The 27113-nt window shown below is 40.3% G+C and overlaps 1 protein-coding gene and 1 long non-coding RNA gene across 4 annotated transcripts; one reads left to right on the top strand and one right to left on the bottom strand.

The window, feature by feature from the left end:
- Positions 1-9324: 9324 nt before the first annotated feature.
- On the bottom strand, positions 9325-11091 carry LOC4333052 (uncharacterized). Its single transcript, XR_001544883.3, has 2 exons — positions 10555-11091; positions 9325-9659 (listed from the first exon to the last, which is right to left on the bottom strand). It is a non-coding gene; the product is annotated as an uncharacterized lncRNA (long non-coding RNA).
- A 3743-nt stretch (positions 11092-14834) lies between these two features.
- LOC4333051 (1-phosphatidylinositol-3-phosphate 5-kinase FAB1B) lies at positions 14835-27113 on the top strand. Of its 3 annotated transcripts, none has more exons than XM_015776244.3 (12): positions 14835-15286; positions 16066-16719; positions 17132-17869; positions 18061-18214; positions 18294-18638; positions 19811-20761; positions 20855-21186; positions 21308-21431; positions 21596-21751; positions 22600-24081; positions 24994-25254; positions 26540-27113. In XM_015776244.3, exons 2-12 carry the CDS (start codon positions 16118-16120, stop codon positions 26843-26845), a joined length of 5451 nt encoding a protein of 1816 aa, XP_015631730.1. In that variant the 5' UTR covers positions 14835-15286; positions 16066-16117; the 3' UTR covers positions 26846-27113. The 3 variants fall into 3 exon arrangements, with proteins under 3 accessions (XP_015631730.1, XP_015631731.1, XP_015631729.1); XM_015776245.3 differs by having other exon boundaries at positions 16063-16719; XM_015776243.3 differs by having other exon boundaries at positions 16050-16719.

The following is a 27113-nucleotide window of genomic DNA, read 5'->3' as shown; positions in this document are numbered from 1 at the left end:
TGCTGGGAAGAACGATATTGCCTTCATCCTTAGAACGTAAAATGGTTTTAAGCTGGAATATGGATATTAAGAAAAATCGTGAAATTAAATATAAGAATGTTATAATTGGTTGCGAATAGTGTAGAATTTAAATGGTACAAGTTTTGTGGGTGATTGGGAATAGAAATGTAGGTAAAGAAATTGTTATATCTATCTCTTATATACTATCTCTTATATACTATAAGTCCATAAAACTTTCTACAAATGCTCCTATACCGCCACGTGGACTTTTAAAAGTACTCCAAAACAGCCATGTGGCACTCTAATTAACCAGTGGACCTACTATTTTAGATTTTCATCTATTAGATTTACACTTATATGGTGGACCCGACATTATATGTCATTAGATCCATTTTTCAAAAAAAAAAAAATCACATCCCCTCCCGTGTCGCTTATGTACGTCTCCGTGTACGCCCTCCCCCCTTTTTTTTTTGACCGGGTGTACGCCCTCCCCTTTGTTCATTTTCTCTCCTATTTTTATGCTATTTTAGTTAGATGGAAATCACAATTATTTATAATATGTTTTTAGAAAATAAAACTAAATCATTGTCCTATACACGTACATATAGTACGTCCTCTTCCCCATGTTCCTTGGCCGGTGTCCACCCTCCTTTTTTAATTATATTATTTAAATTCAAATTAGACCAAACATTTTTGACCATTAAATTATTAGTTTTCACTATTAGTTCTTATCTTCGAGAAAAGAAATATGTATGTTTCCCTCTCCCTGTGCACGTATTTCTATACCTAATTAAAAAATAAGCAAAGCTTCCGGTAAAAAAAATTTCATCCGTCCTTTCCTTTTTCACCGTTTTCCTCTTTTTTTCCGATCCGTTTGCTTTTCGTTTTCCCCTTTTTTTTTTGGTTTTCCGTTTTTTCCTTTCCTTCCGTCTACTTTTTTTCCCATTTGTTCTCGCCCCTTTTTTCCTTTTTTTTCTCTGCCTGCTTTTTTTTCCGTTTCTCTCCGTCCGTCTATTTTTTCCTTCCATTTTTTTTACATTTTCCCTCTTTTTTCGTTTTTTTATCCGTTATTTTATTTTTACTTTTTTTTTGGTAGGATTTTTTTATCTGCCATATTTTTTCGTCATTGGATCAAACCCTAGCGCTGTCGTCACGTCGACAAAAATCAATTAGTTTCCCATGCTTTCCCTCATTCAATTAGTTGCAAAAATCAATTCCCCACTACTCTCTCATCATTTTCTCATGATTTTCCACATTCAATTCTACTTTAATTCACCGAATTTAATCTCTAATTGAAAGTCATTTTTTATCAAGTTTTGCGGATTCACTCCGATTTTGATAAAAACAAAAAGAGGAGATCGAGTGTATCAAAAGTCCTCAACCAATTTTAGAAGATCGAGACAGATTCGACCGAATTTGATGGGGAGGATCGGTTTTGGCATCGTATGGACACAAGACTGTCTTCTAGAGGTTGAAGACGGCAGTTGACTATGTGAGCTGGAATTGCAGCTACACTTGTGGGTTAGGTCTTAGAGAGGCAGGAGAGGTAGGCCCAGCAGAGGGAGGTAGAGGACTGGGCTAGGACTATAAAGGAAATAAGGAATGAGTATTTGTCCAAAACCAAAGAAAAATGTACAGCGATCCAAAAATAATTTTACCCGTTGCAACGCACGGGTATTTTTTCTAGTAAGTTTCAAAAAGACAAAAAAAAAAAAAGCATCCCTTCCGTCTGAGGGGGGATCCCATCTCCCTGCTGTCTCTCCTATTTCTCTTCTATTCTTTAGCTATCAACCAAATATATAAAAAAAATACTCCCTCCATATTATGACGCCGTTGTCTTTTTATCAATGTTTGACTATTCGTCTTATTCAAAATTTTTGTACAAATATAAAATTATTTATGTCATGCTTAAAGAACATTTGATGATAAATCAAATCACAATAAAATAAATGATAATTACATAAACTTTTTGAATAAGACGAATGGTCAAACGTTGGTCAAAGAGTTAACGGCTTTATACATTAAAATACAGAGGGAGTAATAATTAGATAGATAAACAATCATAACTCTCGAGTACATATCCAATTTTTAATTTGTTTAAACTATTATTTATTTAAATGTTATCATATGTTTCTCTTAAAAAATTATAATACGTCACCTGGATACGGCGAACCCAAGAAAGAATTATTAGGGCATCGCATAGATATATACCCTTTCTTTCAGTGGCGAGGCTAGCAAAAAATTATCAGGGTACTACACATATAAATTATGCAATTGTTGATTGATATATATTGATTAATATGAAATGAATATAGCTAGAATCGAATAATCTACGCAGGAAGGTGAATGTAGTTAGGCCGATGTATCTTTTGCATATCAATCAAACAAAAACAAGCTATTATAAAAAAATGTACATATATTTTGTCATCTTAAACCATTTAACGAACATACGCCGTGAATAAATTTTCAAATAAAAGAAACATTAAAAATAAAATAAACATGTATTATGTGATCTTAAGTTATTCCACAAAATTGCATAGCTATATCAGATTGACGGTGTTAAAATAAAAATTATAAATGCAACCATGAAAATAAATTTATGCATAAATTTAATTTATCTAGGGACCACACTCCTACACTTTGAATGTCATCCAAATTGTCATAAAAAATTGTAAAATAATTTAACAACATATATTACATCATCATACATTACTTTGCAAGCATGCATAGAAAAAATAGATATATAATATGTAAGTGAAAAGAACAAATTTAACTATGAATAACATAAAAATTATAAAAAAAAATTGTACCTTTAGTTGGATGCAATAATATCTAATTAATTATGTCTTTTGAAATATGCTCAACCGACGAGATAAATTAAATCGGCTGATTTGTACGTAAGTGTTCTAAAATATAGTATACATTACCATTTAATGGACTTAGAGGTAAAAAACAAAAGAATATTACTATGGCTTCCATATCTTTTAGATATAAAGATAAATTAGTCTATTTTATATGCATAGACCATTAAAAATGTGAATACTCCTATATATGAATATTAATAGGCTACGAGCATGTCCGTTGTTTGTACGCACGCATAACCAACTTTAAAATTCATTTCGATTTTCTGATATATTTTACTATGTATGAATATTAATATTATTTAGATTGACTATAGTTTTTCTTTTAACTATTATACGGGTCTCACGTATCATAGAGAAACAATGTTTACGGTAAGTATATTTCTTCCATATTTACTAATTCACATGCAAGCATATAACAAATTATATGCATATGAACCAATTAAAGTGATGACGATGGTACAAATAATATACATTTGTCAGTAGTAAATGTTTCGCGAGGTTTCTTAAGAAAATAGAAACAATGGATCGAACATCCATTATTATATATTAAAAGCACATTAAATTTCCTACAAACGCTCTCAAACCGCCACATGTGACTCCTATAAACGTTCCTAAGTCACCACGTGGCGCTCTAATAAATTAGAGGAATTTCTAATAATTCTTAGAAAAAGAAAAACATCTAACCATTGATTTTACTTTAAACTCAGTTGTCGGTGATATGGGCCCGGGGGTATCACGTTGAGAGGGAGGAGGCCGCCCCCAATCCCACGTGGCACCCCCCGAGGGGGGTCGAGCCCGGGGTGGAGCGGCAGCTGCCCCCTCCCAGCTTGGGGTTGGGCCGCCCCGAACCCCATGTGGCTCCCCTCGAGGGGGTCGAGCCTGGGCCGCAGCGGCAGCTGCCCCCTCATAGCTTGGGGTCGGGCCGTTCCCGAACCCACGTGGCTCCCCCCGAGGGGGGTCGAGCCTGGGGTGGAGCGGCGGCTGCCCCCTCCCAGCTTGGGGTCGGGCTGCCCCGACCCCCTCCACGTATCAGCCCACGTGTACAGGGTTAGGTGGGCGTGCCTAACGCCCACCTTGCTACATTTAAAGCGGTCCATGCAGCCGCGCCAAGCTGCATTTAATGCGGCGTGCTGCGCATCAGACCGGTCTGTGACTGGTCGAATGACCGATGGGACTACGACTGTATACCCCTGCCCTGTCAGTGTGTCAAGCGGCGTGCGGCGTGCTCCGTCCCATCCCATCATAATGATGAGGGGCTTCACAGCCTCTTATCCCGGTCAGAGCTGGTCCAACCACTCTGAACTGATCCGGGTTCCCGTTTCCTGGTACGAACGGGAACCCGGAAGTCCTCATCCATTAAACGGTGAATGACAAGGGCGCCCCGCATGATTTGATGGGCCCCGCGCAGCAGCCGACGTGCAGATAGCTTCTGGGCTAAGGCACAAGACATGTAATTAATATAGAGAATATTTTTTCTTCTCCCTAGGTAGCACTCACAGCACATGTGGTATCCCCTTAGAATATAAAAGGAGGACCATGCCTAGCGGGAAAGGGGGATCGAACTCTGGATCCCTAAGCCAAAGCTTGTCTAGCCCTAGCTTGTACACCAAGGATTCAGAGACTTTCTAAGCACAGAAGAATCATGATACACACAGGAGTAGGGTGTTACGCTTCATAGCGGCCCGAACCTGTATAATCCCTCTCTCACTTTCTCTCTGATCTCCATCTTGTGGGCCTAGCTCCCGCAAATTCACCGCAGTTGCGTCGAAAGAGACTTCTTAGGATTTCACCCGCTCCCCCGGTCGAACTCACAAAGGGGGGCCTCACAGCCTCCCGCTAGAGAGGATCACCCCTCGACATTAGTAGACCCACTATTTTCGACCATTAAATTTGCTAACAAAAAGTAAAAGCCCCTAAGGCCCATAGGGGCTGTCCATATCGTTTACGCGTATGGTGCACGTACATACGCTACATCATCCCCTCTTATATATTCAAGCTCCCCTCCACTGTATAGAAAATATATTTTGTGATAATCTAAATCATAGAGCTAATATTTTATGTACATCATTAGATTATTTATTACAAAATTTATAATTCAAGACCCAAACCATTGGATTTATCTCAAAGGAAACTGAATTCCTCCCCTCCTCATGTCGCACGTACATGTGCATGTCTCCCGGAAGAAAAATCAGGATATATCTACTCTATATTCATTGATGCATATGTAAATATGTATAACAAATTAATATGAACCCATTAAAAGGAGGGCTAGCTTGATGGTACATTATTAACAATAATAGTTTTTCGAGATTTATTAAAAAAAAGCCCCAAAACATTCAATTAAAAAAGAAAAAACATATTACCTTTTAATTTGAACTTAATTTGTTACACATGTTTTCTAAACGAACTAAGTCTATCTCCATTTTAAATGGTGAAGAAGAAAATGATAATTACGTATACGGATGCATTAAATATTACATAGTAGAAAGTTAACAGATACCTAACAAAAGTTATTTAAGCAAAGTCGGCAAATAAATTTATGAAGAAAACATATTTCTGAAGTTTGGCAAGTATGGTTGATATTCATTCCTGGTAAGTTTTTCAAATATAGCCTACGATATACATGCCCGCGCAAATACGCGGGCTACCATCCTAGTTTTGAAATAAATTTTGAAGGTTAGAAATTGTTATATATTTGAACGTCTCCGTCTCGCAGTTTTTAAAAACCTGACAGCGACTACTAGTTACTTTTAAATTTGATCATTTAGCTCTTTTTTTTAAAAAAAAATGCAAACGTCAAAAATATTTTTTTGTTATTAAATTACTAGAAAAAATGCTCATGCGTTGCAACGGGTAAAGACATTTTTTTCGTGATGCCTCAACTATTGGAAGCCGAACAATAAATTGAAATATTGGGATCACTATACATTATAATTGAAAAAAGCCGAAACGTTATTTTCGATACCTCCCTACGCTCGGCTTGAATCTCTACAGCCCAGCACACAAAAGGGCCCAAGCCACGAGCACAAGTAGAGTTGCAGGCCCAACTCACATAGCCTGCTTCCCTTCATTTTCAGCCCTAGTCTAGTTCAATACCTCCCTACGCTCGGCCTGTATCTCTGCAGCACAGCACACAAACGGGCCCAATCCATAAGCACAAGTGGATAAAAAAAGCCTAATCGAACATAAAAAAACGGTGAAAAAAAATAGACGGGCCAAAAAATCATATTCAGTTAAAACTGATTCTTCAATTAAAACCGAAAACTGATTCAAATATGGATGACGTACCAAAATACCAGCAAAAACATGAGAAGTCTGGTGCCTCTGAAGCTAGAATAAGATTTGGATGCTTTAAAGGAGTCAATGCATGCCAATATCCATGAGATGAGAGTACTAAACAATACTTGAAACTCAGGGGGATGGAGCATCGTAGTGTTCAGTTTCTCTAGAATAGGGAGATCTCTGTATACCGTAAGTTTGTGTCGGTGTTTATCTTGCTATGGAAAACCCTGGGACACACACCACCAGTTCTTGGCGTGTTAGTAGTTGGAAGCAGATCCTCTGACTTAACTGCACATGGAGTTAAGTCACTGACATGTGAGTCCCATTTTATTATGGCTCATATGTTAATGGCTCAACTGCACAACAGTTAAATTAGAGTATCCATTTTCGTTAGAAGTTGTGGAGCAGCCGTGGATGTTGCTTTCTCTTTTTCTCTATCTCGTTTCGATGGTAATCCCCCAGCTGTCTTGTTTTGCCTTTTGTACCGTACTTGTACTAGTAATATGCCCGTGCTAACGCAACGGTGATATTTATAAGTGCAGTCAAACAACTAAAAGAAAATATCATGACAAATTTAAAACTATCACATGCGTAAAATAACATCACAAGTGTTGTATTTTTTAAAATCATCAATTACACATAGGTCCATACAAAGGAAACATCGCTAATTCATGATATATATCCTGGTTACAAATCTTTCTATTGTCAATTGAGGTAAAAACTAAGAATTCAAATCCTCACTCCCCATGAAAGATTCTAAGCTTCTCTTATCAGGAATTGCTAATGTGCCCGATATTCTCTCAGTTTTCTAAACATGCATGTAAGCCTGCAAATTTGTTAGTTGACCAAGTCTAGCTGCAAGAGAATCGAGCCCATAGAAAACTAAAATGCACAAAAGAATCTGCTGAATCAAAATGCAAAATTCTGGAAAATAGTATGCAGTCTGAGCCTACTGTTCTGTCTAAAATATTAGGGGAATTATGGAAAATGACTTTCTTAAATATCGATATCTATCCAGAGGTACTAACACAAAATATATTATTTGAAGTATAGTTCGACTCAAATAAAAGTCAGTTCTAAACTCAATTTAGTTCACACATCAGTTGGCTTTGTCTAAGAAGCCATTAACTCAGAAGGTTCAACCTCCATTTTGGAATTCTTCATCACGTTAGCAATCTTAAAATCATGAAATATGCACGTAGACCCATTGGCATCAACTGGTTACTTTCAGATACCAAGCAATTCAGAGCCATCACAGGTAAAACTCCATTTTGGAATTCTTCATCACGTTAGCAATCTTAAAATCATGAAATATGCACGTAGACCCATTGGCATCAACTGGTTACTTTCAGATACCAAGCAATTCAGAGCCATCACAGGATTTACCAATATCCGTATTTATACAGTAAATGCAGTAAGATGCAAAATGTAAAGGAGTGGTCAATTGGAGGGCAGATCCATATTTGTACAGTAAATGCATAAAGATGCAAAATATAAGGGTGGTCAATTGGAGAGCAGATCCATATTTGTAAGGTAAATGCATAAGAATTTAGTCATGGAAAACTTTACCAATGTCCAATCAGAATTCAAATTCATGGCGTAAATTTACACGAAGCACCTTATAGAACCTTCAGCAATGAAAAATAGCAATGTGCTGACCTTTATCGCATAGCATGTCTGCTGCTTGAAATATCAACTCAGAAAGGCATGGTCTTAAATTTGATTAGGCTAAATCGCAGAAATAGCTTGGATCCTAATTTTGTCATCAAAATCAAACAACATCCCCTTAAGTGATGATGCCAAATAAAACCAAATATTAGTGTGAAAAAGATGGTAATACAAAACTCTGAATAAAAGAACAGATAAAAGTAGCAGTCTTGCTAATAATACCTTTCGTTTCACTACCAGAAGACACAGCCATGTAACAGATTTTTTCTGCATTAATTGTAGCAATTCTTACTTCTGAAAGATTTGTCAGAAATTTCTTCAAGAATTCCTTATAAATAGTTGGTTTTCAGGACCAAACCAAAGATTAGATAAGACAAGAATCCTCCCAATCATGTGGATTGCCTCCAGATGGATATCAATCTGGTAACTCAAGCCAGCAAAAAGTACATGATCCGACAAGTATGGACTTTAATCTTCACAAAATTGGGTTTGGTTTTGGCTGCACCTTAGTCTTCTACAACATGTTTTTAGGATGGTGGAGCAAAGTCACTAAGGTTGCTCCAAAAGGGGTATGGATGAGATTGAATTCTTTGATTATTTTAGTAGCCTAGGAGATTTGGAAACACCATAATGATTGTGTTTTCAATGGTGATAATCCTAATGTGGTGGGGGTGCTGTAAGCTGTGGCCCTCGCATACGCTCCATAAGTTTATGGTGTTTACTGGGAACACATACGCTCCATAAGTTTCTTTGTAAGTCTCTTACACAATCGGAGAGTTAGCTTTAGTGGGTTTATTGGTTGGGCCCTCGCATCAATTTGACGAAGGATCAAATTGTTCACCAGCTTGTTGGCTTCATCGATCAAACATGCAAGTTAATCAAGAACTTTCATTCTGATCGAATGCTAAATGCAATGATTTATTAGATCATGTTTGAGACGATATAATAATTTAAGCATAGTGCCAAATGAAAGTGAGGGAACATGTAAGCATATTGTTTGGGAGAAGATCACAGTTCGGAATTTCAGATTATCACCAAGATAAAGAATAATACTGAATGACCCTAACATTCAGTGCACAGGATTTGATCGTCTTAAATACATCAAAAAACAATAATAGTAAAGTGCCCCCCCCCCCCCCTTTACATTGAAATAATGGGGTCATTGCAGCTAGCATCATAAGGACAATCTATATCAAGCATCTTAAATTTAGAGCTAACACATGCAAATTCAGAGCAAGACATATACTGCTGGAAGTTGTATAATAATGTCAATTTAGAGCTAACACATGTGAATTTAGAGCTAACATATGAAATGGCACAATAATGTGCACTGCTGGAAGAATAAAGAGTATTGAAATGGCGTGCTACTTGATAGGGCAGACAAATAAGAAAATAAGAAAACAAAAGGTGCTCTCCGGCGGTGGGTTTGTTACCCGCAAGAAGTAACTGATATGTCAATTATTTTGTTGAAGGAATAACTATATTGGAAAATATTTGAGGAATCAGATAATTAAGAGTTAATTAAATAATTAACTGGAAAATAGCTCAAATTTGAACAGCCGGACAGTACATGTGCAGCTAAAACAACCCATGCATGGAGTGCCTCTAAGCATTCTTGAGTTCTACACAACGTGCAGCTAATATATATATATTTCCTAATGGCAAGCATCTTTAATCAATGGAATAAACATCTTTAATATTTAGATCACAAAGAAATCAAGAACCGGTGGTGATTCAAAAAGAGAAATGGAGCAGTACTTGTGGTGAGGTAGGGCTCAGACACGGCATCAGCACGGGAAGAAGGTGGCGTAGACCTGCTGCCTTCTTGGCCGAGGTCGTGCTGGACTGTCCAGAATTTGAGTTAGAAATTGTCAATGAGAACAAAAAATAACCTTTTGATTGACTGAAAATGGAAGTCTTGGGAGTCTCAATTTCCCTCAATTGATTGCTTCTGATTAACTGGAAACTGCACTATAGTCTTAATATGATTACTACTGCCAAAAAAAAATATCAATGAACATGGACAGCTAAGTGATGAAAAAAGAAAGTCTTCAAGAGACCATCAATGCAATCAGTGCCACCATACCCACTACTCCAATGATATTCGAGGCAATTTGCTAGTTGTATACAAAATTGAAATTGCATGACATCAGCATTTTTATGTGAAGTTCTAATTACTATAAAATCAATGGAGAATTGGCAATATGACATCCAATACATTATCCAATAAACCATTTTCTATACAGGAAATATATCCATAGCAGGGGTAAACTACCATTGATTCAGAGATGGCGATCGTCGCCATTTGTTGATTTTATTCCATGAATCATTGTGTTTACTGCATTACTTTTTTTTTCTAAACATTTAAATTATACCAGCACCATCCAATTTGTTCTCAACCATTGCAGTATATGTGCTATTTGGATTGACAAAAGACATGATATTTGAGATGCTCTAAAGTGTAGATTAGTTGAATTCAATTATTTTAGGGCAAGCTCACGAGTAATAGCAACCCCAAGTCCCCAAGTCGAAGATAAAAAAAACAAAGCATCCATCGTTTTTCTTATTTTGAATCACCATCGGTTCTTGGTTACTCGCATAATCTTAGACAGCAAAGCCCTCACAAAATTCGCCCTAACCTAATCATGTAATCAGAATAGAAGGAACAAGCTAAGCCCTAGAGGAGGAAGAACTGATTTCGCTGTACCAGAGGAGGCAGGAGTCACGGGGGAGAGCTCACCGGTATCCCTACCAAGCCCACGGTGAAGCCTCTGCTCCTCCTAGATCCGGCCGACCCGAGCAGGAAGGAGAGGGGCCTCTCTTGGAGCTCTTCGTGTTGAGCTCGTCGTGCTCGGTGGAGTCGGCGGAGACTTGGAGGCCGATGCGGCGCAGTGGGGACGGCGGCGGCGCGGTGGAGAGGCGAGGGGCGCCGGCGCGGTGTGGGGACGGCGGCGACGATTTGTCAGGGACGGCTGCTGGTGGAGGGGCGGCGGCGCGGTGGAGAGGCGGCTAATCGTGGACGGCGGCGGCGCGGTGTGGGGACGGCGGCGAATCGTGGGCGGCGGCGCAGAGGAGATCGGCGAGGCGGCGCTGATGACGGCGGTGACGATTTGTGAGGGACGGCTGCTGGTGGAGGGGCGGCGCGGTGGAGAGGCGAGGGGCGGCGGCGTGGTGCGGGGACGGTGGCGAATCGTGGGCGGCAGCGATGATGGCGCGGCGCGGGGAGAGCGAGGGAGCGGCGAGCCGGCAATGATAGCGCCATGCGGTTTTCGTGGGTGGGAGCGGTGTGCGGTGGGAGGTGAGGGAGGTATGGTTCGTTGGATCTGAAGCGGTGGATGATTCTCGTCCGTTAAATTTGATGAATGAGTATGTAGGTGTAATACTGAGTGAATTATAGGGTAGATGCTTTTAGTAAAGCTGAGCGTAAAAACTTTTATCTAAAAAAACAACTTGATAAATAAATAAACTACACAAGCATCAATATGAAAAGGGTTAATAACTACACTCCTATAAATAATAAATTGAGAAATGATATACTCCCTCTGTCCCTAAATATTTGACGCCATTGACTTTTTTAAACATGTTCGACCATTTATCTTATTTAAAAAATTTAAGTAATTATGAATTATTTTCTGTCGAGGAGTAACCCTCTCTAGCGGGTGGTCGTAAGACCCCCCTTTGTGAGTTCGGCCGGAGGAGATGGCGTGATGATCAAGAGCGTACTTTCGCTTGCGGTCTAACTATTAGATCGCTGCGAATTTGTGTACGAGAACAGGGGATTATATAGGTTCGGGCCGCTGGGAAGTGTAACACCCTACTCCTGTGCGTGGGATTATGATGAGTTCTTACAAGGGGTCTTGAGCTCCTGGGGAAACCTAACTGTTCTTCCTCTAGAGCTCGAGTTACTGAGAGTCGTCCCTTTTCTCGGTGGGCGAAGTCCTCCTTTTATAGTTCAAGGGGATACCACATGCACCGTCTATACCTACCCCTCCATGGGAGGGGGATCCACCAAGCCTGGATCAGACCTCCATCCGTGCCTTCAACCGGAAGCAAGGTGGTTGTGCGTCTCTAGGTAAGGCCAGCACCGTCCTCCGCATGACACGGGGGACGCCCTTGTCATTCCCCATTAATTGTATGGAGACTTTGGCGGCTCACCATGCGCGGGGGCGCTCCTGGCAGTGTGCCGATGGGATGGGGCATACCTGCCCCCACTCCGCCTGACACAGGGCGGAACGTGAGGGCACTGCCACCCGTCCAATCGCTTTTGACCGGTCACAGACAGGTCAAGCTCGATTGACATAGATCAATCGAGCGGCGCCGCACGTCCGCCCACGCCACATTAAATGCGGCGTGGGACGGTTGGGGTGCTGCGCATTGAAGGCGCGGAGCAGAGCCTCCTGCTCCACCCACTCTCCCTGCCACGTGGTGGCTGGGTGAGGGCCTCAGGGCAGCGCGCGCCGAGGGCCCAAGGGCCGTGACGCGGCACCCCGAGGCCCCCTGGCCACCTCAGCGCTACCTGATCGCCCCCCGAGGGGGCGGGGGAAGGCCAAGCCGCGCAGCCACGTGGCCAAACGGGAAGGCGACTTCCCTCTACTGTGCGTACCCCCGGGCCCATATCACCGACATTTTTTTATCATTGGATTCATTGTTAAATATACTTTTATGTATACATAGAGTTTTATATATTTCACAAAAGTTTTTTAATAAAACGAACGGTCAAACATGTTTAAAAAAGTCAACGGCATCAAATATTTAGGGACCGAGGGAGTATGTACTATGTGATACGGATATAAACAGAAAATGTGTGTACCAAACTACCAACTCATTAAGAAAACGCGGGAATATCACTATATATAAATCGTGCTGTCCAAACTACATGACGAAAGATAAAGACTGATTTGCTCGCTACGGTAGAAGCGAAGTGTACCAGACTACCAGAGGAGCAGTTCATAGTTGCGTCTCTCTTTCTCTCACTGTGTTTTCTGCTTTGTGCTAATGTTTGTAGGGATGGCAACGGGGCAGGTTGGGCTGGAACGGCCCTGCCCCGACCCCCGAACCCGGCCCCTGCGTGGCCCCGCAACCTGACCAATACCCTGCAGTGAGTAGCTACTCTATCAAATCTACGAAAAAGTAAGACGATCGTCAATTTAGCAAGGAAAAAAATTGTACATACTTCACACATGTGACACATCATCGAAAAGAGCATGAATACATGAATACTTGAATAGCATCATCAAAATTCAGCAAAAACAGAAATATTTTCATGATCCATCATTCCACAAATATAGATCAAGAAATACCTCTCAGAGTCTTAGCGCGTGAATCCTCCGCTCGACGTGCATCTCAAGCTCTCAGCTTCCGTGTGTCGGCTAGGGTTAGGTCTGCTGGTTGGTTATATATGACTTTCACTGAGATGTGTTTTTTGAGCCTCTAATGGGCTATGTTTTAAGAGGTAATATACCCCCCGGGCCCGCAGGTGGTATGTCCCCCCGCCCCCCGTCCCTCACCCACACAAATGCAGGGCCCTGGCCCTGGCGCACCCACGGTTAAATCGTCACCCGCACCCACCCCTATAGGGGCAGGTGGGGGCAGGGGACCCGGCCCACGGAAGAAATTGCCACCCCTAACTGTTAGCCTCTGACTTACCACATATGAAAATCCAGAGAATCCAAAATCAGGCTGTCCTCCTCCATTTCTTCTGGCCCATGAGTGTAGCCTGACGGGCCAACCTCTTCCTTCATGGACTAATGGCCCATCACCATCCTTCTCCCTTTGACCGGCCCATATTGATGCCCTTCCCGACCAACAACTCAGCGGGAATAAGCCCGCTTTGAATCCCTCAACGGTTTTGGAGGACGGTTTCGTTGATATGGCACCTACATGGCGGTGTCGACTTGGTATTCATCCCACGTAGTGTTGACGTGACGCTTACGTGGCATTAGAATTAAAAAAAACGCCATGTGGGACGAAAACCGGGTCAACACCGTCATGTAGGTGTCCAGTTAGCAAAACTGCCCTCTAAAACCACCGAGAAAGTCAAATTACACCGGTTAAATTCATATAGTTAGGGGTCGAGATATCCGGTATTACGGATTAACGATACGATTTAGATCCGGTCACTAGGTAAGGGAGCCAAAATGGACTTATTCCCAACTCAGCCCGGCCGCGGCGCACGCGTTGTCGGGCCCACAACTTGAGCTATCTCCCTTCCCCACCACACGAGCCCACAGCCGCCGCTGAGGTAGCGCGCTGCGGCCCCATCGCATTCGCAATCACCTCACCACCACCATTGCGCACGCCTCTCCTATGCAATGCAATTAGGAGTAGCATTAAACCGTAATCCATGCTGTCTTCTGGTTCAAGGTAAAACATCTCTTTTTTTTCCCGTAGGATTTGTGTCAACAAAAATTGTCATGCAATCTACTGCCTCCGTCCCATAATAAGTGCAGCCATAAGTTTCCGCGCCCAATTTTAATCGTCCGTCTTATTTAAATTTTTTTTATAATTAGCATTTTTGTTGTTATGAGATGATAAAATATGAATAGTATTTTACTCATAACTTATGTTTTTAAATTTTTCAAAAAATTTTCAAATAAAACGAACGGTCAAAGTTGGGCGCGGAAAACCATGACTGCACTTATTTTGGGAAGGAAGAAGTATGTTAGAAAAAAAGAATTACTAAAATGGGTACATAACATGATTACTGACAGAAGAGTTATAATAAAAACAAAATTGCATGTTCCAGGATTCTGGCATGTCTCTCGCTCCTCGAGCATTATTAAACCCACACCATTTGACTAATTAAGTATACTTACCACCTCCTCGAAGTATCTTAAAAATATTCCTTGTGTTATAAAATGAGGAAGAGGAGAACCGCAGCTCCTCATTTGCTTCCAAAAGGGCGCGCATTGTGGGCCCCTCCGCGACTTGCTCGCCTCCCTGGCCCCACATGTCACCCTCGCGCCCCCACGCCCACCAAAACAAAACATTTAATTTAACCCCCCAAAAAAAAATCAAAACAGAAACCAAAACTCCTCCCTCTCTCCTCCAAGTTCGTCGCTCTCCTCCTCTCGCCGGATTCGCGGCGCGGAATTTCGATCCCCCCCGGAAGATTCTCCCGCCGGCGGTCGCGGCGCGCTGCACCGCGTAGGCCGCGCGCGCGGGCGTGTTGGCGCCGCCGCCGCCGACGACGACGAATGCCCAGCGGCACGCTCCGAGCCGCCGCCCCGCCCCCGCCGCCTCGCTGCGACACGGGCGCGGGGGGCGGTACAGGACGCTGAGACGGTGCCTTGGGTGTGTTCGGGAGGGGAGGGGAGCTCTCGCGTCGCCTCCGTAAGGTGGGGTGTGTGTGTGTTGGCCATCGGTGGCGGCCATCTTCTCGCTCGATCTCCCGCTCCCGCGGAACCCGACGCAATGTGGGGGCGAGGTCTGTAGATGGTGGTTGGCCTGATCGATCTCCTGATATTTCTTAGGTATATTGCTTGGCATTATTTGATTCCGTCGGGCTGTTGCCATGTTGCCACACTGAAGGAGTGTGTGTAAATATGTAATTCACGGTTTTTTCTATCGCCTTTCCTGATGGAATCACGTAACTCAGGAATTAAGTTTGTAGATTGTTTAGGGATTGTTGTGTTGTTGTTCATTATCACTTTTAGGTATTGTCATGTCACAATGGCTCTTGAATGCTCATTAATCCGTTTTCCATTTTGTTCTTCATTTACACAGAAAGATATATGTTGCTTTCTTGCAAACATGGAGAGATATATTTGTGTACAGTAATAGTCTAGGCGATTACCTTGTTAGATTTGTCAGTATATATAAAACTTACATTTGTTAGAGTTCCATTATGCTCCTGCTAACTTTTTCATTATTATTAATAATAATTTTATGGGCCATCTATTTATTTGTCAAGTGTCTGGCTTTTTCTTATCTATCAATAACACTTTTCAACACTAGATTAATATCCAACAAATCAAATTTATGTGTTTTTTTATTGTAGTGAATTTCTAATCTAAATTTTACCAAAAAAAAAAGCTTTGATGTTGGTTGTTACCAGTATCAAACAACAACAAAAAAAAATATTGCACAAGTTTAGATGACTGATAGATAAGAAAAGCCAGGCAACTGATAAATAGCAAAACTGCTTTCTTGTGGGTCTATAATCTTGTATGTAATGCATTAAATTCTGGATAGTTTTTGCATTAATACGTTCTAATGTACGTCTTAATTTCTTAGATTTTTGTTGCAGCAGATGAGGATGCAAGTATGAATTGCTCTTTTAGGTGGTACCATTGCAGCAACCCATGGATGCCTCTGATAAAACTTTTGCTGATGTAGTAAAGCTTTTGACGTCGTGGTTGCCACGTCGGTCAAACCCAGACAATGTCTCTAGGGACTTCTGGATGCCTGATCACAGTTGCAGAGTCTGTTATGATTGTGACACACAGTTCACCATATTCAACCGCAGGCATCACTGTCGGCGTTGTGGTCGCATTTTTTGTGGCAAGTGCACCACAAATTCCATCCCAGCTTCAAGTGGCCCTGACAGAAATATCGATGAAGGGGACAAAATTCGTGTCTGCAACTTTTGCTTTAAGCAATGGGAGCAAGAGAGAGCCGCTGCTAACAAGCAGATGATGCCATTGCTTAGTCCTTCCTTGTCTGAGGCAAGTCTGTTTAGCACCAAGTCAGCTATCACCATAAATAGTGTTAGTACAACAGCTGGATCTTACTCTACTGGACACTATCAACATGTGGCTCGTGCTTCCAGCATTAGTCCACCCAAAAGTTCCCAAGACAAAGTGTGTCATGATATGCTAGACACCCATGTGCCTGAGAAAAGTATGTCCGCTGTTTCAAACAAAGATGAGACTTCTTCAGTTCATTTTGGCTATTACACAAACAGGTATTACTATGAAATGACATGTATGATGAAACCCATTTTGAATTGTAGAATATGCTTTGCTTCCTTCAAAGAATACTTATTGCGGCTCAAAATATAGGTTGTTTTAGATTTGTGTACAAGAATTGAGAAAGTAGTTAAATTATTTAGACTAACATTGGAGAAAATGAGTTGATTATTCATGAGCATAGTCGCATTTAAGCAGCAAGGACAAATGACCCGAAAACAAGAGACAAGTGTATCGATCTTCTATGATGACCTATATTAGAGAAGGTTGAGAAGGCTAAAAATATTTTATTTACTTTGTTACTTCACAGGAGTTTGACACTGAATATTCATTGATTTTTTACCTTATGTGTTACTTGATGAATTGGCAAGTTACAAGGATTTCTGATCGTGTGATAGTCTTCTTCAGGAGTGATGATGAAGAAGAAGAGTGTTCTGCTTACTGCTCTGATAGGCAGGTACAACATCAACAGCATAATGACCATTATTATGGTCCAGATGAGTTCGATGAGCTTGAATCATCCTATAATCCAACAATATCTCCGACAGTTGAAGAAAATGTAATTTCTAAAGAAGTATCCTCTCATGCGACTGACCAAGGATTCCCCAGCACATTGCCTGTCACAAAAATGGATGATGAACCTGATCCTGACAATAGTTCTGAGTGTGGGGCTGCTTCGTCCATTTATGCTCTTGAAAGTACTGATACAAATCCATTGGATTTTGAGAAGAATGAACTTTTTTGGTTTCCTCCTGAACCAGAAGATGAAGAAGATGAGATGGAAGTTGGATTGTTTGATGATGACGATGACGATGAGCCTGTAGCTGATAGTGAGCAGCGTCGCATTCGATCATCCAGTAGCTTTGGTAGTGGTGAATTCCGAAACAGAGATCGGTCAAGTGAAGAACATAAGAAAGTAATGAAGAATGTTGTCGATGGGCATTTCAGGGCTTTGATTTCACAACTGTTGCAGGTGGAGAATATTTCATTACACGAGGGTGATGAAACAGGTTGGTTGGAGATTGTTACTTCAGTATCATGGGAAGCTGCAAACTTTCTCAGACCAGACACAAGCCAAGGTGGTGGCATGGATCCTGGTGGATATGTTAAGGTCAAATGCTTAGCGTGTGGGCACCGTAGTGAAAGGTGAATGTCTTTTCACAGTTCATAATGTAAATGTTTGATCCCTATTGGTATCTTAATCCTACTTACATATAATTCCCTTCATATTGTTTGACCATCAGGTAGTATTAGTTTGATCAATAAATTCCTTATCTTCATGTAACATTTAATCAGTTTACTTATTATCTGAAGCCTGCATCCAATTGCTTTTTCAGCACTGTTGTAAAAGGAGTAGTCTGTAAGAAGAATGTTGCACATAGGCGCATGACATCCAGAATAGAGAAGCCTCGTCTCCTCCTACTAGCAGGTGCTCTTGAGTACCAGCGAGTCACGAATCAGCTATCAAGCATTGACACGTTGCTCCAGCAGGTTCATGAACCTTTTTCATATTTTTTGTATACAATATCAAGCTTTCAATGACCTTATGCTTGTTTTCTCCAATATACAGGAAACGGATCATCTTAAAATGGCAGTCGCGAAGATTGTTGCTCAAAAGCCTAACTTGCTTTTGGTTGAACATACAGTTTCTCGCTATGCTCAGGATTTGCTACTAGAAAAGAACATATCACTCGTTTTAAATATAAAGAGGCCCCTTTTGGATCGAATAGCTCGTTGCACAAATGCTCATATCGTTCCTTCTATTGATCTCCTACCGTCTCAGAAGCTTGGTCATTGTGAGTTGTTTTATGTGGACAAATACGTTGAACATTCCGTGAACTCAAATAATACAGCAAAGAAAATGCCAAAGACCATGATGTTTTTTGAAGGATGCCCAAAGCCATTAGGTTGCACTGTAAGTATTAAATTGTTCCCCCCTTTTTTCATCTGGTATAAATGGGCAACAAGCATGAAGAGTTCTCCTTGCATAAAAAAAAAAGCTACTTAGGGTGATGTTAGTGGTAGCTTATCTCCTTTGCTACACATAATCTTGGGTTGGGTCAGTTGCTACAATTTTTATAAAATACTAATTCATGTAGCTAAACTTTTTTTTTCTGTCACCGCCTAGTTTGTTTGCATTGAATGAATGAAGAGTAATTTACACTTTACACCAGGTAAATTTATACTTGTTTCACTTTGCACTGAGTTTAGCCAAACTTCTCACCTTACACCAGGTGTTAGCAAATTTTCCTTCATATAAAACCACCCATTGAGTTTGGGTTCAAGCCGAATGCACCGATCTGCCTCCACAAGTCCACGCTGTCCTCAACACTCTGGTAATGTGCCAATCGAAGTGTGTGGGAAACAACTGTTGAGTTTGCTGACACCATTCTGTTCACAGTTGCATTTGTTTTCAAGAAAACTGGAGCCTGAATCAATCGTCACGCATACTTATCTGAAACCTGATCCAAATTCATGAAATTGACCACAATTTCTATCCCAAACTGAAAACTTTTACTGAGTGTGCCAATCTTTGTCGATCTAATTGACCCATAGCTATTACAAAAACCATCGCAGAATCAATCCCCGTAACATCAAAATACGTAACCCAACCCACTGTTATTTCAACAAAGGCCTAATCCCGCAAAAGCTGGCCTGAGAAATAGGCCGCTTCCTTTGAGAGAATTAGACCATCTGGCGCCTCTCTGATCGCTAGTTTGGAAAGGCCTACGAGCAGAATAATTGCTTCTGTAACGTATGAGATTATGAGTAGCTTTCTCTCCCTTGACCATCTTACCATTGTGCTCGGCACCGAGCAGATCGTGGTTGTTTCCCAGCGCTTCGATTGGCACATCACCAGCATGGCTGAACTAGGACAGCGTGGATGCCGTTCGCAGCAAGCCCAAACTCAAAGGGTGGTGTTATTTGAAAGATATTTTGGTAAGCCCTGGTGTAAAGTGAAAATTGTAACTAAACACATTGCAAAGTGAAACAAAAGTCAATCTAACCTGTGCAAAGTGCAATTTACTCAATAATGAAATGTAATCTTTCCCTGAAACCCATTATTTTTGCTCATGTAATTTGCAGGTTCTGCTGAAGGGTGGTAGCATGGATGAGCTAAAGAAAATAAAGCATGTGGTACAATATGGCATATTTGCAGCATATCACCTGGCCTTGGAAACATCTTTCCTTGCAGATGAAGGTGCTACCCTACCAGAAATTCCATTGGAATCTCCATTGACTGTAGCCTTGCCAGATAGCCGGTCTACTGCAGACAGCTCTATTTCAACAGTGCCAGGTTTCACGTTTAATGTTTCCAACAGCCGGCAAACAACTGATGGTTTTGAGCACCCTGTCGCAGGCTCTATTAGATCAACTGACCCAGGTGGAACAGATGTTCCACCAGTGTCCAATGAATGCACTACTCAAACTCGAACTACCTTCTCTCATTCTTCTGGAACTTGGTCTGCTAACGGCGGTAGTTTGAACAGCAAGACAGTTGATAGAATAGAGAAGGCAACTGCAACTTCAGCTACAACATCTGGTGTACTTATGGATCATTCATATACATATTCTACTCTAGAGAAAAATTGGTATTCTGGTGATTATCATGAGTATGGTTCAACCATGTCAGATGTTAAGACAATGACGACAGTTTTAGCCAACTCAAATGGTAGTTGTCATCATGGCACATCTGAGGCCAGCACCAACATCACTAATTTTGCTAATCTAAAGGAGCCTTTTGATGGTTCAATTGATTTGGCTAATGTGGAAAATGTCACAAACAGCAATGTGGTGATGGTGCAACCAGTGCCTAGTACTGCTGTACAAAATCAAGAAACTAATCAAGGACATGAGAGCACATCAAATAAGGAAGAAATTATGGCTTCTGATCATCAGAGCATCTTAGTCGCATTATCCATACGATGTGTCTGGAAAGGAACTATTTGTGAGCGTTCACATATGTTACGCATAAAGTATTATGGTAACTTTGACAAGCCTCTTGGAAGGTTTTTGCGTGACTGCCTATTTAATCAGGTTTCCCCCTTTTTTCTTTCTTATACTTGTTGTTCTAACTTCTTGCTTACTGTACTGCACGTGTCTTACAGTACTTAGTATGGATATATACAGGGTTATCAGTGCATTTCCTGCGACAAACCACCTGAAGCTCATGTCCATTGCTACACACATCAGCAGGGAAGTCTAACGATATCAGTTAGAAAACATACAGAATTCGTTTTGCCAGGGGAAAGGGATGGGAAGATTTGGATGTGGCACAGATGTCTAAAGTGCCCTTGGAGCAATGGATTTCCACCAGCAACTCTAAGGATTGTCATGTCTGATGCTGCTTGGGGTCTGTCACTTGGTAAATTTTTGGAACTTAGCTTTTCAAATCATGCAGCTGCAAGTAGGGTAGCCAGTTGTGGTCACTCTCTCCATAGGGACTGCCTTCGGTTCTATGGGTAAGTGGTCTACATATAGTTTTCTTGATTAAACTCAGTTAGTTTATTGAAGAGTGGCTTAAAATCTCATCTGGAATTCAATGTTGTGAGCACTTGGTTTCTCACATACTTATGCTTGCAGGTTTGGAAAAATGGTGGCATGCTTCCGATATGCGCCAATTAATGTTCATTCTATTCATGTACCGCCTTATAAACTTGATTTCAGTCACCAGCCTTTGGATTGGATACAAAAAGAAGCAAATGAGGTGCGTAGCATGCAGCAATAGTAGGTTTGGAAAATAAATCTAAAGTTCCTAAGTTAGCTGAACTTCTTTTCAAATTCTTGGTCCAAAAGTTGGTCCTTATGGCAAAACTGCTCCTTGTTATTCCTAGATTGCTGAGATTTTCATTTTTCACCAAATCTTGGCAGGTTATTGACCGTGCAAAGGTTCTCTTTGATGAAATATCACGGGCTTTACATCAGCACTCTGACAAAAGGGCTCATAGTGGTTCTCTTAACATGGAATGCGGCAATCACATTGTTGACCTTGAAGGAATTCTTCGAAGGGAGAAGTTAGAATTTGAGGTATAGTTCCTTCTAGATTAGACTTTATTGCACCATCGTTGAATTTAAATCTACTTTTACTTCCAAGTCAAGGGATAGGCACACCACTGGTCTGCCTCCAAGGTCATGCTTTTATGTGCAGTTGTGCAAGTAGCCACATACATACTTGAACTGTACTATAACATGATTATTTTATGTACAAGGTCGGGAAGATCTAGCATTTGTAGATGTGTCATTTAGCAAAATTATATTACCGACAAGTGAATACCCAACTCTGCTATTTCTAGAATACATATTCTTGATTTTGGGGTTTAGAAGCAAACAGGAAAGCCGTTTTGTTTCAAAACAATTGGATATTTAGATGTTCGATCTTATAGGTTTAATCTGATTATTGATTATTGAGGGACATTTCTAACAAAAACAACTCAGTTCTACCTTGCTATATCTTGGTTTGGGCATAGTAGCGACTGCAAAAAAAAAAAAATCTTAAGTTCTTAACATAACAGCATCTTATGGATAGTACTCCCCCTGTTTGAATATAAGCACTTCTAGCATTTGAAATTCGTAATGAAATATAAGCACTTTTGCGTATACTTTGTTCCATCAACCACCCCTCATTTAATTTTCTTCCCATCTTACTACCAACCATCCCTCATTTAATGAGGGGCATCATAGTCTTTTCTACTCAACCTTAATCTTTGCTAAAACCCCTGGAAGTGCTTATATTATATACAACCATATATGCATCCTCAGTAAGGCAAGAATCAAGATACGTTCTATGCGGAAATTTTGCTGTTGCATGCCTCTTACCTGGATGTATGCATTGTTTTTTTTTATTGCTTGATTGATTTTCTATTTTCGCTAATTAGGGATGTCTGAATAAAGTTATCAAAAAGGAGACGCAGAAAATTCAACCAGACATTCTTGAGATCAATAGGTTGAGGAGGCAATTACTCTTCCACTCTTACTTGTGGGATCAAAGACTGATATCTGCTGCAAGGTCAGATAGAAGTCATCAAGAACCATATAACTTCAAGCCAGCTGATAAAGAGATGGTCCAGTCTATAGGTAGTATTGCTGAGCAAAATGCCATAGAAAAGCCTCAAAGTGAAATTAGTGCAACTGAGGCTTCCTTTAAAGATCATAAATATGTTGAGTGCCTTCAGGAGAGCATTGATGGCGGGAATAGCCCAGGAGTTGATCCATGTAATAGCTGTCCTAACCATGACCAGCAAATAGCCATAAGTGAATCTGATTTAATCCAAAGGGGCAGCAAAACACCTCTCCACAGCAGCGTCAGTATTAATGTGGAGTCTGTTCCACTGGAATCTGATATTGTAGCTCGACGCACCCTTTCAGAAGGACAGTTTCCCAGTTTATTGGATGTTTCTAATGCGCTTGATGCAAAATGGACAGGTAAAAATGATCCTGTCCCTAGCAGTGCGATAGTACCAGATTGTGTGGCATCCTCAGAGGATTCAGAAGAACATGTGACTGATACACCTTCATATGCCTCTGTCTTCCTGAACAAGCTAGGCGATAGTGCAGAGGACCAGTCCAACTGGCTTGGGATGCCTTTCTTACAACTTTACCGTGCTCTAAACAAGCAGTGGTGTCGCTCAAACAGGTTTGATGCTCTCAATGAATATACTCCTGTTCATGTTTCTTTTCTTAGGACGGTGGAGCGCCAGGTTGGGCCCAAATTTCTCTTTCCAATTGGTGTTAATGACACTGTTGTTGGGATTTATGATGATGAACCTACTAGCATCATCTCCTATGCGCTTGCTTCCCATGAATATCATCTTCAGCTATCAGATGAACTGGAAAGCGACACAACAGATAATTCACTCTCAGTAACTGATTTGAGAGGTGCTTCATTAACTGAATCAGTGGATGAAACTGCTTCTGAACTTCTAAGAAGTTTTGTTTCTACAGAGGACAATATCCTCTATTTGTCAGGAGGCAAGAATCCATCCCCTTCAGATCCACTCGCATACAGAAAAGCAAGTCACATAAAGGTGAATTTTGGAGATGAAGGTCCTTTAGGACAAGTGAAGTATACTGTAATTTGTTACTATGCAAAACAATTTGATGCTTTGAGGAGAATATGCTGCCCATCAGAGCGTGATTTTGTCAGGTCACTTAGTCGTTGCAAGAAATGGGGTGCTCGAGGAGGAAAAAGCAATGTATTCTTCGCAAAATCACTCGACGATAGATTTATAATTAAGCAGGTTACCAAGACCGAATTAGAGTCTTTCATGAAATTTGCTCCAGAGTATTTTGGATATATTTCAGAGTCAATTGTGACTGGCAGTCCTACTTGTATTGCGAAAATTCTTGGTATTTATCAGGTAAGTTCATTTTTCTGATTGCAGAACCTGCTCATAAAAAATAATTGGTATCACAGTAAAAAAATAATGATTGCTAGTAATTTTTTGACAGTCGTGGGAGAGCAGTGTCCCGAATTGTAGTCGTCTACCTTTTTGGTACTTTAATACATGTAAAGCTGCGTAAAAATAGTATTGATAAATTTTTGTATTGCAATATACTTCAATCATATATAATTTTTAATATGTACTGCTATTAGAATATATAATCAAAGTCTTCCATTGGAGACTGTTAAAACGTTGATAACGGTCTATATTTTGGTACATGGGGAGTATTTAAGTACTAAATACTAATAAAATTAACTTGGCATAGTTTATTGCTTGATTAAATTAAAAGATGATCAAATGATACTGGAAAGTTTTATAACTATTGGCATTTATTTTTAGAGCAAAATTTATGTAAGCAATCGATACCTGCAAAAACTTCATTTTTGTTCCAAATCAAGTTTCTCAATACTACCAAGGTATTAACTACTCACTCCGTTCCATAAAAAACAAACCTAGGATAGGATGTGACATATTCTAGTACTACGAATCTGGACAGAGGATTGTCCAGATTCGTAGTACTGGATGTGTCACATTATGTCCTAGGTTTGTTTCTTATGGGACGGAGGGAGTGTATCCTAATCATCCAATGAATGATCTGACAGACTTAAATTGATCGAGACACTGAATCCAAGCTTCGTTGATTTTTCTGTAGTCGCAACCTTCCTATATATTTCAAAGGATTGAAAGCATCATCTCACTATTGCATCCAGAATTAAAGTTATCTTGTTAACAGTGCTGTTTTTGGATTTTGTATATAACATTTGTTTTAATCTTCAGTACCTTTTGTGAGATTTTTTTTACTGAGTCTAATCCTATGATGTCACATAGGTTAAGAGCCTGAAAGGTGGAAAGGAGATGAAGATGGATGTTCTAGTGATGGAAAATCTTCTGTTTGAACGTCATGTGACAAGATTGTATGATTTAAAGGGATCTACAAGATCAAGATATAACCCCGACTCAAATGGTAGCAATAAAGTACTTCTTGATCAGAACTTACTTGAAGCTATGCCAACCTCCCCCATTTTTGTTGGGAACAAGGCAAAGCGGCTGCTAGAGAGAGCCGTTTGGAATGATACTGCATTCCTTGCTGTGAGTATAAATCGGGCTTTTACTGCTAAGTGCTTACATGTTGACATTTGTATTTTCTAGATACTATATACATTCATCATTCGAGGATTTGCACTTACCATGAGAAGGCATTCTAGTTTACATCTAGATCAAGCAAATCCATGCAAAATCCCAATTTTGGGCAAACAAAATTGGAAGGAAGAATTTTTCTTTTTTTCTTTTTATTAAGAACTACTTGATTTTTTTCAGTCTGGTTGTGAGGTCTGAATAGTTAATATGAATCATAGTTTCATTTTTTTTCTTGATCCATTCTATCTATTTCGTGTTCCAAATACTAGAATAAATAATATCCGACGAATTAGAATCATCTTGATAGAGATAACAGGCCCTTTCTATGTATTATCAATAGGAGCAAATTCTAACAAGTCACCCACTCATATTCCAGAGATACCGAAACCAAAAAAAATCACGGTCGAACTACCAGAATGTCTAGAAATATAGAGCTTAAAGTAGAAAGAGGCTCTTTTGGATGGAGAAACTATAGAACTTAGTAGTTCTCGTTAAGGTTGTTTCTGCTGTAACCCTTTAAGGTGACATTCTTAGAAAATCATACCCATTACACCATGCCTTTTTAACATTAACCACAATTATTTTGTGAGAAACATATAAAGTTTATGATAATAACAAAAATAGTCCAAATTATGCTAGGGAGGTGTGACTCTCTGGCAGGTAATGCTATGTATGCATCAGGATACAATTGATATTGGAACAGATCGGCTGGCTTGTGTAAGTATTATTGTAATCTAGCTCAAGATATTCGCCAACTCATTCAAATTTTAAATGTGCCTCTTGTTTTTGTTTCTCCTTAAGACTCTTCTTCTCTGCTTTTATTAATTAATTACACATTCTTCATGTTGGTAAAGGAGTCTAGTATTATCTTGAATTCTTGACTGAAAAAATAGAAGAAAAGCACTAGTAGAGAACCTGTTGGAAATATGTGATCACAATATGAAATATGAGAACCTGTTGGACCCAATGCAATCCGTTTCTAAAACATAGGGGGCTTGCCTTGTACCAGCAGCGCAATTCTTTTATGCAGATGAATTCTATGCATAAAAAAAAGGAAATGGTCAGCATTGATGCAATGTTTGCTTACAGTTGGTGGTGCCTCATCTTGACAGTTTTCTACTTTCGATTGTTAAATATGTGCTGTTGCCTGATAATTCCTGCTGAGTTTATATGGCATGCTTTTGACCTTGCAATTTGTCGGTGCAACTTTTGATGTAATTTGGCAACTTTGCTGCAGTCCATAGGTGTAATGGATTACTCTTTACTTGTTGGTGTTGATGAGAAGAAGCATGAACTTGTGATGGGCATCATAGATTTTATGAGGCAATATACATGGGACAAACATCTAGAGACATGGGTGAAAACCTCAGGAATATTGGGCGGACCAAAGAATGTTGCACCTACAGTAATATCACCGAAGCAGTACAAGATGAGGTTCAGAAAAGCCATGTCGACTTACTTTCTTGTTGTTCCAGATCAGTGGTCACCTCCAGCAGTAGTCCCTAGCAAGCAAGGGGCTGAGAACAACCAAGATAACGATTAAATTCTCTCAACGAGGTCATGAAACATTGTGACCTTTTAAATGCAGGGAAGTACTCGTTAAATGACCCATTTTTTGGGGTGACGTGTATAGATTTTGATTCATTACAATTTTGCTCATTTCGATTGGGTAGCGCTATTTATATGGTGCCTTTTTGATTCCCTATTTATTATTTGGGAAGATCAAGTGTACAAATGTTAGCTGAAGTATTTGGATGCTCTAGATAGAATTCAACCAGTGTTGTATAGGACTATATAAATATTTTTCTGCA

The sequence above is a fragment of the Oryza sativa genome, chromosome 3 (assembly GCF_034140825.1).
Source record: "Oryza sativa Japonica Group chromosome 3, ASM3414082v1".
Lineage (NCBI taxonomy): Eukaryota > Viridiplantae > Streptophyta > Magnoliopsida > Poales > Poaceae > Oryza > Oryza sativa.
This window is presented reverse-complemented; position numbering and strand designations above follow the sequence as displayed.